Source organism: Pristis pectinata, chromosome 22 (assembly GCF_009764475.1).
Source record: "Pristis pectinata isolate sPriPec2 chromosome 22, sPriPec2.1.pri, whole genome shotgun sequence".
NCBI lineage: Eukaryota > Metazoa > Chordata > Chondrichthyes > Rhinopristiformes > Pristidae > Pristis > Pristis pectinata.
This window is the reverse complement of record NC_067426.1, coordinates 30,392-45,275: the sequence shown is the minus strand read 5'-3', so window position 1 is coordinate 45,275 and position 14,884 is coordinate 30,392. Positions and strand designations below refer to the sequence as shown.

At 43.3% G+C, this 14,884-nt stretch overlaps 1 protein-coding gene across 5 annotated transcripts in view; it reads right to left on the bottom strand.

Moving 5' to 3' along the window:
• Positions 1–14,884, bottom strand: part of tmem39b (transmembrane protein 39B) — a 99,740-nt gene that overhangs the window by 75,762 nt on the left and 9,094 nt on the right. For 2 of the 5 annotated variants that reach the window (XM_052036645.1, XM_052036647.1), the window contains exon 2: positions 5,323–5,509. The exons of 2 other annotated variants lie outside the window; for them this stretch is intronic. In XM_052036645.1, the coding sequence (XP_051892605.1) occupies positions 5,323–5,450 (128 nt within the window). In that variant the 5' untranslated portion in view covers positions 5,451–5,509. Of the gene's footprint in view, positions 1–5,322; positions 5,510–14,884 lie in introns of those variants that run through there. One more of the 5 variants, XM_052036649.1, reaches the window with a different exon arrangement.

Sequence of the window (14,884 nt, the reverse complement as noted above, 5' to 3'; positions counted from 1 at the left end):
AAAAATCACAAAGAGCAGGGGTCCCAAAACAGATTTCTGTGGAACACCACTGGTCACTGACCTCCAGCAGAATACACTCCATCTACCACCACCCTCTGTCTTCTCTGGGCGAGCCAATTCTGAATCCACACAGCCAAGTTTCCCTGGATCCCATGCCTCCTGACTTTCTGAATGAGCCTTCCATGAGGAACGTTATCAAACGCCTTACTAAAATCCACGTACACCACATCCACTGCTCTACCTTCATCAATGTGCTTCGTCACATCCTCAAAGAATTCAATCAGGCTCGTGAGACACAACCTCCCCCTCACAAAGCCATGCTGACTGTCCCTAATCAGCCTGTGCTTCTCCAAATGCCCATAAATCCTGTCTCTAAGAATCTTCTCCAGTAATTTGCCCACCACTGAAGTAAGACTCACTGGCTTCTAATTCCCAGGGTTATCCCTACTCCCTTTCTTAAACAAAGGAACAACATTTGCCACCCTCCAATCATCTGGCACTACTCCTGTGGCCAGTGAGGACGCAAAGATAGTCGCCAAAGTTGCAGCAATCTCTTCCCTCGCTTCCCGCAATAACCTTGGATATATCCTGTCCGGCCCTAGTGACTTATCTATCCGAATGTAGTTCAGAAGTTCCAGCACATCCTCGTTCCTCACGTCGACGTTCCCTAGCGTATCAGCCTGTTGTATGCCATCGTCACAAATGTCAAGGTGTCCCTTACTGGTGAATACCGAAGCAAAGCATTCATTAAGGACCTCCCCTACCTCTTCCGACTCCAGGTACATGTTTCATCTTTTATCCTGATCGGTCCTACCCTAACTTGGGACATCCTCTTATTCTTCACGTACATGTAGAATGCCTTGGGGTTTTCCTTAATCCAACTCACCAAGGCCTACTCATGCCCCTTTCTAGCTCTCCAAAGTTCATTCTTAAGCTCCCTCCTGGTGGTCTTGTAACACTCCAAAGCCCTGTCTGATCCATGCTTTTGAAACCTTTTGACTTCTTTCTTTCTCTTGACAAAATATTCTATGCCTCTTGTCAACCATGGTTCCCTCACTCTACCATCCTTACCCTGCCTCAATGGGACAAACCTATCCAAAAGCCCATGTAAGTAATCCCTAAACAACCCTCACAATTCTGCTGTGCACTTCCCTAAGACCATCTGTTCCCAATTTATACTCCCAAGTTCCTGCCTAATAGTATCATAATTCCCCCTCCCCCAATTAAATACTTTCCAATATCCTCTGCTCCTTTTCCTCTCCAAGGCTATGGTAGTCAAGGAGTTATAGTCACTGTCACCAAAAAGCTCTCCCACCAAGAGATCTGAAACCTGACCAGGTCCAGTATGGCCTTTCCTCAAATCCGCCTGTCTACATACTGTGTCAGGAACATGAACAAACTCTGCCCCATCTACCCCCTTTACACTAAGGAGGTGCCAATCAATATTAGGGAAGTCACCCATGACAACAACCCTGTTATTTTTGCACCTCTCCAAAATCTGTCTCCTGATCTGCTCCTCAGTGTCTCTGCTGCTCTTGTCTGTAGAATACTCACAATAGAGTGATCACTCCCTCCCTGTTTCTGACTTCCACCCACACTGACTCAGTAGACGACTTCGGATAAGTGCAAGGTGTTGCCTTTTGGGAAGACAAATGAGGATAGGATTTTCAGAGTGAACAGAAGGGCCCTGGGAAGTGTTGCAGAACAGAGGGACCTAGGAGTACAAGTACATAGTTCACCAAAAGTGGCATTGCAGGTAAACAGGATGATGAAGGCAGCTCTTTGCACACTGACCTTCATCAGTCAGGGTATTGAGTACAGAAGTTGGGATGTTACGTTGCAGTTGCAGGTGAGGCTGCATTTGGAATACTGTGTTCAGTTTTGGTCACCCTGCTGTTGGAAAGATGCCATTAAGCTGGAAAGAGTGCAGAGTGGATTTACGAGGGTGTTGCCGGGACTCGAGTGACTGAGTTATGGAGAGGGGTTGAGCAGGTTGGGACTATTTTCATTGGAGTGTATCAAAATGAGGAGTGATAAAATCATGAGGGGCATAGATAGGGTGAACGTGCATAGTCTTTTTCCCAGGGTTGGGGAATCAAGAATTAGAGGGCATCGGTTGATGGTGAGGGGGAGAAATTTAATAGGAACCCGAGGGACTACTTCTTCAGCCAGAGAGTGGTCAGTATATGGAATGAGCTGCCAGAGGAAGTGGTTGAGGCAGGTACATTAACAACATTCAAAAAGGTACTTGGATAGGAAAGGTTAAAGCAATATGGACGAAACATGGGCAAATGGGACTAGCTTAGATGGGAAACTTGGTCAGCATGGACCAGTTGGGCCGAAGGGCCTGTTTCGGTGCTGAATGTCTTTGTGCCCATGCTGATGGTTGCACCCCTCCAAATTGACATCATTTGTCCACATTCATAGCTTTCCATGCTGTGGCAATTCAAGTACTTGGCTGGACGCTTCTTAAATATTGAGTATCTGCCTCTGTCACCCAGGCATTTTGATAGGGCAGGACATATACAGGAAATGGTGGGGCACTGATGAATGTTGATGAACAGAGAGACCTGCAGGTCCAAGCACATAGTTCCCTGAAAGCAGCAACACATGTCAAGTTAGTGGTGAAGAGCATACAGCATGTTTGCCTTGATAGTTCAGGGCACAGAATATAAGAGCTCGGCCATTACGTTGCATCTTTACAAAACATTGGTTAGACAACAGTTGAAATATTATGTGCGGTTCTGGTTGCCACATTATAGGAAGGATCTGATTGCACTGGAGAGAGTACAGAGGACATGAATAACAATGTTGTCTGGATTTGATGGCTTTACTTATGGGGAGTGATTGGATAGGCTGGGCTTACTTTTCTTGGAGCAAAGGAGGCTGAGGGGCAACCTCTTAAAAGTATATGAGAAGTACAGATAGAATAGATAGTCAAAATCTTTTTCCCAAAGTAGGGAAAGAACAAGAAGGCATAGATTTAAGGTGAGAGGAAATAGTTTTAAAGGGGATCTGAGGGTTTTTTTGAAGTTTTTTTTAAACAGAGTGCTGACACAGGAGATAGTGGAATCAGATACAATTAATGTGTTTAAGAAGCATTTATACAGACACTTAAATAGGCAAAGCATACAAGGATATGGCCTTAATGCGATGAGAGGGGGCAAGTTTAAAGGAGATTTGAGAGCAAGATTTTTATTTACACACAGAGTGGAAGGTCCCTGGAATGCACTTCCAGGGGACGTGGCTGACTGCTCTGCTCCAAAGAAAACAAATCCAAACTATCCAGGCTCTCCTTGTTCCCGAAATGCTCCATACAGACCATATCCTAGCAGATGGGTTAGTTAGATTGGCATCATGGTTGCGCAGACATGATGGGTCGAATGGTCTGTTCTTGTGCTGTACTGTTCTATTGAAATATATAAAATTTTTTACAGGTATTGACAACACAGATTCAGGGATGCAAGTCTCAAATTAAGGGGCTGGCCATTCAGGGAAAATGACACAGAGGGTAGTGAATCTTTAGTAATATCTACACAGGGGCTACAAATATTGATTGATGGGAAATTGCAGAATTAATGGACATGATATTACTGCAAAAAGTGGCGCTCAAGTAAAAGATTCAGAGGTAAGAGTGTTACCAATTGAAAACATTCTCCCATGAACAAGGTAGTGAAGAAGTTCTAGTAGATTAAAATTTTGTATGTTCAATCATAATAATTATTTTGGAAATCAATTTGTAATTGCACCAAGACTTAGAAGTCTTGAAGACCAAGGCTTAGCAGGCAGACCTGCAATAGGGAAGATGTCATTAAACTTGAGAGGGTGCAAGAAAGATTTATGAGGATGCTACCAGGACTGGAGGGCTTGGGTTATAAGGATAGGCTAGAACTTCTTTCCCTGGAGCACAGGAAACTGAGGTGGTTTACAAGATCACGAGAGGCATAGACAACGTGAACAGCCACAGTCTTTTCCCCAAAGTACAGGAGTCCAAAATTAGAGAGCACAGGTTTAAAGTGAGAGGGGAAAGATTTAAAAGGAACCCGAGGGGCAACTTTCTCACACAGAGGGTCGTATGTGGAAGGAGCTGCCAAACGAGTTGCCAAAAGTAGTAGAGGTGGGTACAGTTACAACATTTAAAAGGCAGTCTGCAGATGACACCACCATACTGGGCCGAATCTTAAATAGCAATGAGTCGGAGTACAGGAAGGAGATAGAGAGCCTAGTGGCGATGGTGTCATGACAATAACCTCCCCCTGAATTTCAGCAAAACAAAAAAGCTGGTCATTGACTTCAGGAAGGGGAGCAGTGCGCATGCTCCTGTTTACATCAACGGTGTTGAGGTTGAGAAGGTTCAGAGCTTGAAGAACCTAGGAGTGAACATCACCAATAGCCTGTCCTGGTAGACACAGACGCAATGCCAAGAAAGTGCACCAATGTCTCTACTTCCTCAGGAGGATAAAGAAATTTGGCGTGCCTTTTCTGACCCTCCACCAATTCTTATCTTTGTACCATAGAAAGCATCCTACCTGGATGCATCACAGCTTGGTATGCAACTGGTCTGCCAGTGACCGCAAGAAACTGCAGAGTTGTGGACGCAGCTCAGCACATCACATCATGGAAACCAGCCTCCCCTACATGGACTCTGTCTACACTTCTCACTGTCTTGGTGAAGCAGCCAACATAATCAAAGACCCCAAACACTCTTCCTTCTCTCTCCCCACCCCCCCCCCCCCCCCCCCCCCCCCCCCCCCCCCAATAGGGCAGAAGATACAAAAGCCTGAAAGCATGTACTATCAGGCTCAATGACAGCTTCTATGCCACTGTGATAAGACTATTGAATGGTTCCCTCGTAGGATAAGATGGATTCTTGACCTCACAGTCTACCTTGTTATGGCCTTGCACCCCATTGTCTGCCTGCACTGCACTTTCTCTGTAACTATAACACTTTATTCTGCATTCTCTTACTGTTTTCCCTTGTACTACCTCAATGCACTGTTGTAATGAAGTGATCTGTATGGATGGCATGCAAAACAAAGTCTTTCACTGTACCTTGGTACATGTGTCAAAAATAAGCCAATTTACCAGTTTTGTGGCTTGGAAAGGTTTAAAGGAATATGGCCATACACAGGCAAGTGGGATTAGCTCAGTTAGGCAACTTGGTCAGCATGGATGAGTTGGGCCAAAGGGTCTGTTTTCATGCTGTGTGTCTCCATGACTCATGCATGGTACTTCCAAAATCCGAATCTAAAAATTAGACCTGCCAACCGTGTTACATAAAGGCTGCAGGAGTGATTTTCACCTGCACAAGGAGTTCTTTACCTGGTTCTTGACCGTACTCCTGTAATAGGTGAGCTGGTAGAATAGCCAGAACCTCCTAATGATCCAGATTCGTTGAGTGGTGTCCTGCAATAGGATGTCCTACTTGGCCCTCTTCTGCCCCCTGCCATGCCAAAGAGTGGCACTTTATTTTTCACCCTTGATGTTTGATATTTGGTTCAAGGGCTTGCTGTAATGGAATAGAACAAAATGCATTTTACATCACCATTTGTATTATGTGGGCTCTGAGTGGATAGATAAGCCACAGCATTTGTGGAAAAAAAATCATAATAGCAAACATTAGTCCCATAATCAAAGGATGACTTAGTTGAGAGATAATAGGAAACTTTGCTTCTTAACAGAGGTGTCAAAAATGAGAGGGCATAGGTTTAGAGGAGGGGGGGGGAGCGGAAAGAGGTTTAGAGGAGATTGGAGGAAGAAATTTTCAACATCTAAGCAATAGCTGAAGGAGCACTTGAAGTGCCATGGCAAAGAAAGCTAAGGACTACATGCTGGTAAATGGGACAGTGATGGTCAGCATGGACATGGTGGGCTGAAGGACGTGTTTTCACGCTGTATGATTCTGTGAAAACAAGCTGTGGAAAATATGCAAGGATTCAGCTAAGGGACACAAATAGGTTAAATAACTGGGCAAAAATTTGACAAACTGGTTTTCTAGTTTGGTGAGAATATTTTAAGACAAGCAGAATATTGTTTCCATAGAGAAACACCATGTTTGCTGCACTACAGGGGAGTTTGGGTGCCCTCATAAAAAAAATTAAGTAAACAGACAGACATAGCAAGGAATTGGGAATGCAAATAGAATGAAGGCAACATTGCAAAGAGGATATATAAAAGTAGCAAAGTCTTGCTGCGAGTCCACAGGGAGGCATTACAGCACACAGCAGTACAGCTTAGAAACAGGCCTTTGGCCCACCATAACTGTGCTAACAATGATGCCAATCTAACTAATCCCATCTACACATGGTCCTGCTCCCTCTGTTCCCAATCCATTCATGTGTCTGTCCAAATGCCTCTTAAATGTTGCTTTCATATCAGCGGCAATCACCTCCCCTGGCAGTGTATTCCAGGCACTCTACCAATCTGCAAAATAAAACACTTGTCTTGCACATCTCCTTTAAACTTTCCCCCTCTCACCTTAAACCTATGCCCTCTAGTATTTGACATCTGCCATCAAGGAGAAGGTGTTTGGGAAGCTGAAAGGTCTGAAGGTTGAAAAGTCACCTAGACTGGATAGACTGCACCCCAGGGTTCTGAAAGTGGTAGCTGAAGAGCATGTGGAAGCATTAGTTGTGATCTTTCAAGAATCATTAGATTCAGGAATTGAAAATCACAAATATCACTCCACTCTGAGAAGGGAGGGAGGCAAAAGACAAGAAATTATAGGCAGGTTAGCCTGACTTCAGTGGTTGGTAAGATGTTAGTGTCCATTATTAAGGATGAGGTTTCTGGGTACTTGGAAGCACATGATAAAATAGGCTGAAGTCAGCATGGTTTCCTTAAGGAGAGATCTTGCCTGATGAATCTGTTGGAATTCTTTGAGGAAGTAATAGGCAGTGTAGACAAAGGAAAGTCAGTGGATGTTGTTTACTTGGATTTTCAGAAGGCCTTTGACAAGGTGCCGCACATGAGGCTGCTAAACAAGTCAGGAGCCCATGATATTAAAAGAAAGGTACTAGCATGGAGATTGGATGACTGGCAGAAGGCAAAGAGTGGGAATAAAGGGGGCCTTTTCTGGTTGGCTTCCAATGACTAGTGGTGTTCTGTAGGGGTCGGTGTTGGGTCTGCTACTTTCGCATTATTCATTAATGATCAGGATGACAGAATTGATGGCTTTGTGGCCAAATTTGCGAATGATACGAAGGTAGGTGGAGGGGTAGGTAGCGTTGAAGAAGCAGGGAGTCTGCAGAAGGACTTGGATGGCTTGGGAGAACAGGCAAAGAAGGAATGGGCAGATGGAATACAGTGTAGGGAAGTGTATGGTCATGCACTTTGGTAGAAGGGATAAAGGCATAGACCATTTTCTAAACGGGGAGTGAATTCAGAGATCGGAGGTGCAAAGGGACTTGGAAGTTCTTTTTTAAAATCAATCAGAATTTTCTGAGGATCCTACATCAATGCATGAATTTTTAAGGAATTTGAAGACTCTGAAACTATCACTTAATGAACGTTCAATATTAGATGCACCCATTTTGGAGGGAGAAAGAAAGAAAGAAATTTCTTCAATGAATTCAGGTAAAACATCTGGTCCCGATGGATATACAGTTGAATTTTTTAAAATCCTTTTCTGATCTTCTCTCTCCCTGGTTAGGTAAAATTTTTAAAGATGCCCTATCAGTAGGTAAATTACCACAATCCTTTTTTGAAGCAACTATCTCTTTAATTCTGAAAAAGGATAAAGATTCTACTGAATGTGCATCTTACAGACCTATTTCTTTATTGAATGTGGATTCCAAAATTTTCTTCCAAAATATTGACTTCTAGACTGGAAAAGGTACTTCCACAAATTATTTCTGATGACCAGACAGGATTTATTAAGAATCATTATTTGCATTTTAATATTAGGTTAACAAATATTGTGTATACCGCCTCATCTATAATCCCAGAATGTGTTATCTCACTAGATGCTGAGAAGGTGTTTGATAGAGTTGAATGGGAATATTTATTCAACACACTTGAGAAATTTAAGTTTAGCCCAAATTTTATATCTGCGATTAAATTGATTTAGCATACACCTATGGCTTCAATACTTACTAATAATCAGAGATCCCCTCCTCCCACCCCCCCCCCCCCCCCCCCCCCCCCTTCAGGCTTTTTCGAGGTACGAGGCAGGGCTGCCCTTTAAGTCCTTATTATTTGACATTGCCTTGGAATCCTTGGCAATTGCCTTTCGGGACTCTTCTGACATACTTGGTATTACTCGTGGAAAGGGGATCCATAAGATATCACTATATGCATATGACCTGTTTATCTATATCTCTAACCTGGAGAAATCTAACCCTGCAGCATCATCATTGCTTGCTCAGTTTAGTGTTTTCTCTGGTTATAGATTAAATCTTAATAAGAGTGAACTTTTCCCATTAAATATGCAAGTCCCAATTTATAGGCAATTATCATTTAGATTATTTTACGTATCTGGGTGTTGAAATTACCAAGAAGCATAAGGACTTATTCAAAGTTAACTTCTTACCTTTAATTGATCATGTTAAACAATAATGGTCCCCATTATTTCTATCATTGATTGGCCGAATTAACGCGGTTAAGATGAATATTTTACCAAAATTTTTGTATCTATTTCAGGCAGTTCCAACTTTCATCTCGAAATCCTTTCTACTGATTCTAAAATTCTTTCATATATATGGCAGAATAAAAATCCAAGGCTAAGTAAGAAATATTTACAAAAATTAATACAGGATGGTGGTATGGCTTTGCCTCACTTTAGATTTTACTATTGGGCAATTAATATTGGATACTTAATTTTCTGGGCACAAGGTTTAGATGTAATTCAATGTCCTCAATGGGTGTATCTTGAGTATAAATCAGTGCAAGGATTTTCATTAGTTTCTATTTCAGGAGCCTCACTCCCTTTCACACTTACTAAATTGAGTAAACAAATGATTAATCCAATAGTTAAACATAAAATATGAATATGGTTTCAATTTCGCAAAATTTTTGGATTGAATAAATTCATTTTATCAGAGCTGGACTGAGAAGTGGCAGATGGAGTTCAATCCGGAGAAGTGTGAGGTGGTACACTTTGGAAGGACTAACTCCAAGGTGGAGGACAAGGTTGATGGCAGGATTTTGGGCAGTGTGGAAGAGCAGAGGGATCTGGGGGTTCATATCCACAGATCACTGAAAGTTGCCTCACAGGTGGATAGGGTAGTTAGGAAAGCTTCTGGGATGTTAGCATTCATAAGTCGTGGGATCGAGTTTAAGAGCTGCAAAGTAATGATGCAGCTCTACAAAACTCTGGTTAGACCACATTTAGAGTACTGTGTCCAGTTCTGGTCGCCTCCTTATAGGAAGGATGTGGAGGTGTTGGAGAGGGTGCAGAGGAGATTTACCAGGATGCTGCCTGGATTAGAGGGTATGGATTATGAGGAGAGACAAAAGGAGCTAGGGCTTTACTCATCAGAGAGGAGGATAAGAGGAGACATGATAGAGGTGTACAAAATATTAAGAGGAATAGATAGAGTGGACAGCCAGCGCCTCTTTCCCAGGGCACCAATGTTCAATACAAGAGGGCATGGCGTTAAGGTTATGGGTGGGAAGTTCAAGAGAGATGTCAGAGGGAGGTTTTTCACCCAGACAGTGGTTGGTGCATGGAATGCACTGCCTGGGGTGGTGGTGGAGGCTGATACGTTGGTCAAGTTCAAGAGATGCTGAGACAAGCATATGGAGGAATTTAAAATATAGAGGGATATGTGGGAAGAAGGGGTTAGATAGTCTCAGGTGTGGTTAGAGCGTCAGCACAACATAGAAACATAGAAAATCTACAGCACAATTCAGGCCCTTCGGCCCACAAAGCTGTGCCGAAGGGCCTGTATTGTGCTGTGATTTTCTATGGTTAAGTCCTATCCAATCTAATTCTTTCTTTCAACCATCTAGAATTGCCTTAGCTTTCTCTTTATGGAAAATGAAGGGAATAACATGCTTTCATGATTTATTCATTGATAACTGTTTTATGTCTTCTGAACAGTTGTCTAATAAATACAATTTGCCTAGATCACATTTTTTCTGATATTTACAGATAAGAAACTTTTTAAAAGTTACTTTACCTTCTTTTCCGATACCAAAAAAAAACTGAAATTGCGGGAAAAACTTTAGGTTCTAATCCTTATCAGAAGAGCTTGGTTGCAATAATTTATGATCTGATTATGAAAATACATCTGGAGACACTTGATAAAATTAAGAGTGAATGGGAAAGAGAACTCCAGATACTTTTACCTATAGAAACATGGAAGGAAATTCTCCAATTAGTTAATACATCTTCAATGTGTGCTAGACACTCTTTGATACAGTTTAAGGTGGTTCACAGGACCCATACGTCTAAGGATAAGTTAGCCTGTTTTTATCACCATATAAATCCTATATGTGACAGATACGCGGAGGTGGCTTCCCTGACACATATGTTTTGGTCATGTCCTCTTTTGGAAAAATATTGGAAAGACATTTTTAATATTATTTCAACTGTATTGAATATTGATCTACAACCCTATCCTATTACTGCAATTTTTGGGTTACTAATGATGGATTCTGGCCATTTATCCACTTCAGCTTGTCATACGATTGCTTTTGTTACATTAATGGCCAAGAGATCCATTCTATTTCCCTATACCCCCTACTACATTTCAATGCTTTTCTCAAACTATAACATGTTTAAACTTAGAAAAAAATTAGGAGTGGTACTGTTGATCCTTCACTTAAATTTGAGGAACTTTGGAGTCCATTTATTCAATATTTCCATAAGATATAAGCAGACTTTTTTTGAATCCCCTTCAATAACCTTTGAATATAGAGCAGAGCTGACGACATAATAATCTTTTTTTTAATTTAAGAAATATCAGTCCAGTTTTTTTCTTTGAAGTTTTTAGTTTGCATTTGTCTAGAACCATAGAACAATACAGCACAATACAGGCCCTTCAGCCCACCATGTTGTGCTGACCTTTAAACCACGCCGAAGACTATCTAACCCCTTCCTCCCACATATCCCCCTATTTTAAATTCCTCCATATGCTTATCCAACAATCTCTTGAACTTGGCCAAGGTACCTGCCTCCACCACTACCCCAGGCAGCGCATTCCATACACCAACCACTCTCTGGGTGAAAAACCTCCCTCTGATATCTCCCTTGAACTTTCCACCCATTACTTGAAATCCATGCCCTCCCGGATTGAGCACTGGTGCCCTGGGAAAGAGGCGCTGGCTGGCCACTCTATCTATTCCTCTCAATATTTTGTATACCTCATCCTCCTTCTCTCCAAAGAGTAAAGCCCTAGTTCCCTTAGTCTCTCCTCATAATCCATACTCTCCAAACCAGGCAGCATCCTGGCAAATCTCCTCTGCATCCTTTCCAACACTTCCACATCCTTCCTAGAATGAGGAAACCAGAACTGGACACAGTACTCTTAAGTGTGGTCCAACCAGAGTTTTGAAGAGCTGCATCATTACCTCGCAGCTCTTAAACTCGATCCCACAACTTATGAATGCTAACATCCCATAAGCTTTCTTGACTATCCTATCCACCTGTGAGGAACTTTCAGTGATCTGTGGATATGAACCCCCAGATCCCTCTGCTCCTCCGCACTACCCAGAATCCTGACATTTACCTTGTCCTCCGCCTTGGAGTTTGTCCTTCAAGTGTACCACCTCACACTGCATCCTATCAATATCCCTCTGCAATCTCTGACAGTCCTCCACACTATCCACAACACCACCAACCTTTGTGTTGTCTGCAAACTTGCTTACCCACCCTTCTACCCCCTCATCCAAGTCATTAAAAAATATCACGAAAAGTAGAGGTCCCAGAACTGATCCTTGTGGGACACCACTAATCACAGCCCTCTAATCCGAATGCATTCCCTCCACCACAACCCTCTGCTTTCTTCAGGCAAGCCAACCCTGAATCCACACAGCCAAGCCTCCCTGGATCCCATGCCCTCTGACCTTCTGAAGAAGCCTACCATGTGGAACCTTGTCAAACACCTTACTAAAATCCATGTAGACCACATCTACTGCACTACCCTCATCAATCTGTTTGGTCACCTCCTCAAAGAACCCTATCAGGCTTATGAGACATGATCTGCCCTTCACAAAGCCATGCTGGCTGTCCCTAATCAGTCCATGATTCTCTCAGTGCTCATAGTCCCTATCTCTAAGAATCCTTTCCAACAGCTTACCCACCACAGACGTAAGGCTCACTGGTCTGTAATTCCCTGGACTATTGCTACTAACTTTTTTGAATAAGGGGACAACATTTGCCACCCGGCAACCCACCGGTACCATTCCCATGGACAACGAGGACTCAAAGATCCTAGCCAATGGTTCAGCAATCCCCACCCTCGCCGTGCGGAGCAGCCTGGGGAATATTCCATCAGGCCCCGGGGACTTATCTGTCCTAATATTTTCTAACAGCTCCAACACAACCTCTCTCTTGATATCAACATGCTCTCGAACAGTAACCTTACTTACATTGTCTTCAGCATCATCAAGGCCCCTCTCCTTGGTGAATACTGAAGAGAAGTATTCATTGAGAACCTCAGCCACTTCCACAGCTTCCAGTCACATCTTCCCACCTTTGTCTCTAATCGGTCCTACCTTTACTCTCGTCATCCTTCTGCTCTTCACGTATGTGAAAAATGCCTGGGGATTTTCCTTAATCCTACTTGCCAAGGCCTTTTCATGTCCCCTTCTTGCTCTCCTCAGCCCCTTCTTAAGTTCCTTCCTTGCTACCCTATATTCTTCATGAGCCCTATCTGATCCTTGCTGCCTACACCTTATGTGTTACAGGAAGGAGTGGAGGTTGCAAAAAGATGCAGAGTGGAGGTTCACCAGGATGTTGCCTGGATTAGAGACTATTAGCTACAAGGAGAGATTGGACAAACTTGGATTGTTTTCTCTGGAGCACAGGATAAGTGCAAACTGATTGAAGTATATAAATTTATGAGATATATAGACATGGTATACAGTCAGAATCCTTTTCCCCCATGGTGGAAATGTCAAGTACGAGAGGGTACACCGTTAAGGTGAAAGGGGGAAAGTTTAAAGGATATATAGGTATTTATTTATTAGTCACATGTACATCGAAACACAGTGAAATACATCTTTCTGCATTGCTAAGAATATGCTGGGGGCAGCCCGCAAGTGTCACCACTCTTCCAGCACCAACATTGCATGCTACGTGGAGAAAGTTTTTGTGTTTTCTTTTTTTTTACAGATTGCCTGGAATGCACTGCCAGGGGACGTAGTGGAAGCTGAAACAACAGCAATGTTTTTCATTCTCTATTTCCTGCACTTCAGTTCTTACCACCTCTCCCCCCAGATAGAACAGGGATAGAGTTCCCCTGGTCCTTACCCTACGCATCCAGCACATCATTCTTCACAACTTCCACCAGCTACAACGCGATCCCACCACCAGCCACATCTTCCCCACTCTGCTTTCTGCAGGGCTAACTCTCTCTGTGACTACCTGGTCCGCTCATCCCTCCCCACCCATTCCTCTCCCTCCCCAGACACTTTCCTATGTAACTCTACTTCCTTAGGAGGCTAAAGAAATTTAGCACGTTCCCGCTGATCCTCACCAATTATTGTAGATGCACCATAGAAAGCATCCTATCCAGATGTATCACAGCTTGGTATGGCAACTGCAGAGAGTTGTGGACATAGCTCAGCACATCACAAAAAGCAACCTCCCCTCCATGGACTCTGTCTACAATTCTCGCTGCCTGGAAAAGCAGCCAACATAATCAAAGACCCCTCCCACCACAGACATTCTCTCTTTTCACCCCCTCTCATCAGGCAGGAGGTACCAAAGCTTGTAAACACATACCACCAGGCTCAAGGACAGCTTCTATCTCACTGTTATAAGACTATTGAACAGACCTTTTGTATCATAAGATGGACTCTTGACCTCATAATTTAACTCGTTGTGGCCTTGCACATTATTGTCTACCTGCACGGCACTTCCCCTGCAACTCTAACAGTATAATCTTCATTCTGTTATTGCTTTTCCCTTGTACTACCTCAACGTACTGATGTGATGATGTATGGATGGCATGCAAAACAAAGTTTTTCACTGTACCTCAGTACATGTGACAATAAACCAATTTACCAATTTTATTAATTTTATACTGTAGGAGGTGTAACACCTATCCCTACAGCTCCTCCCTCACCACCATCCAAGGCACTAAACAGCCTTTCCAGGTGAGGCAGAGATTCACACGCATCTCCTCCGCCTCGTTTATTGCATCCGATGCACCTGGGCTCCATCTGCAATGGCCTTCTGGAGCACTCGGTTGCTGGCCATTTTAATTCTCCTCCCCATTCCCACACTGACATGTCTGAGTTTTGGCTTATTCCACTTCAGGGTGAGGCTGAACGCAAAGTAGCGGAACAGCACCTCATATGCCATCTGGGAAGTCTACAACCTGATGGCATGAATGTTGAATTCTTTAATTTCAGGCAAACTGCTCCCCATCTGTCCCTTTTCCCTCTCCCCCTGATCTACCCAGTTCCTCCTACACCCCGTCACCCAGTTTCTTTCCCCACCTCTGTCCACCCACCGCCCTTATTCGATTCCATGCTCCACCTTCCTCTCCTATCAGATACCATCATCTGCAACCCTTTGTTGCCTCCACCTGTCACCTCCCAGCCTCTGTTGCTATTTCAACTCTTCTCTCCTCCATCTGCCTATCACCCCTCCTCACCTAGATCCACTTATTGCTTGCTAGCTCTTAGAATCATATAGTCATACAGCATGGAAATGGGCCCTTTGGCCAACTGGTCCATGCCAATCAAGATTCCCATCCAGGCAAATCCCATT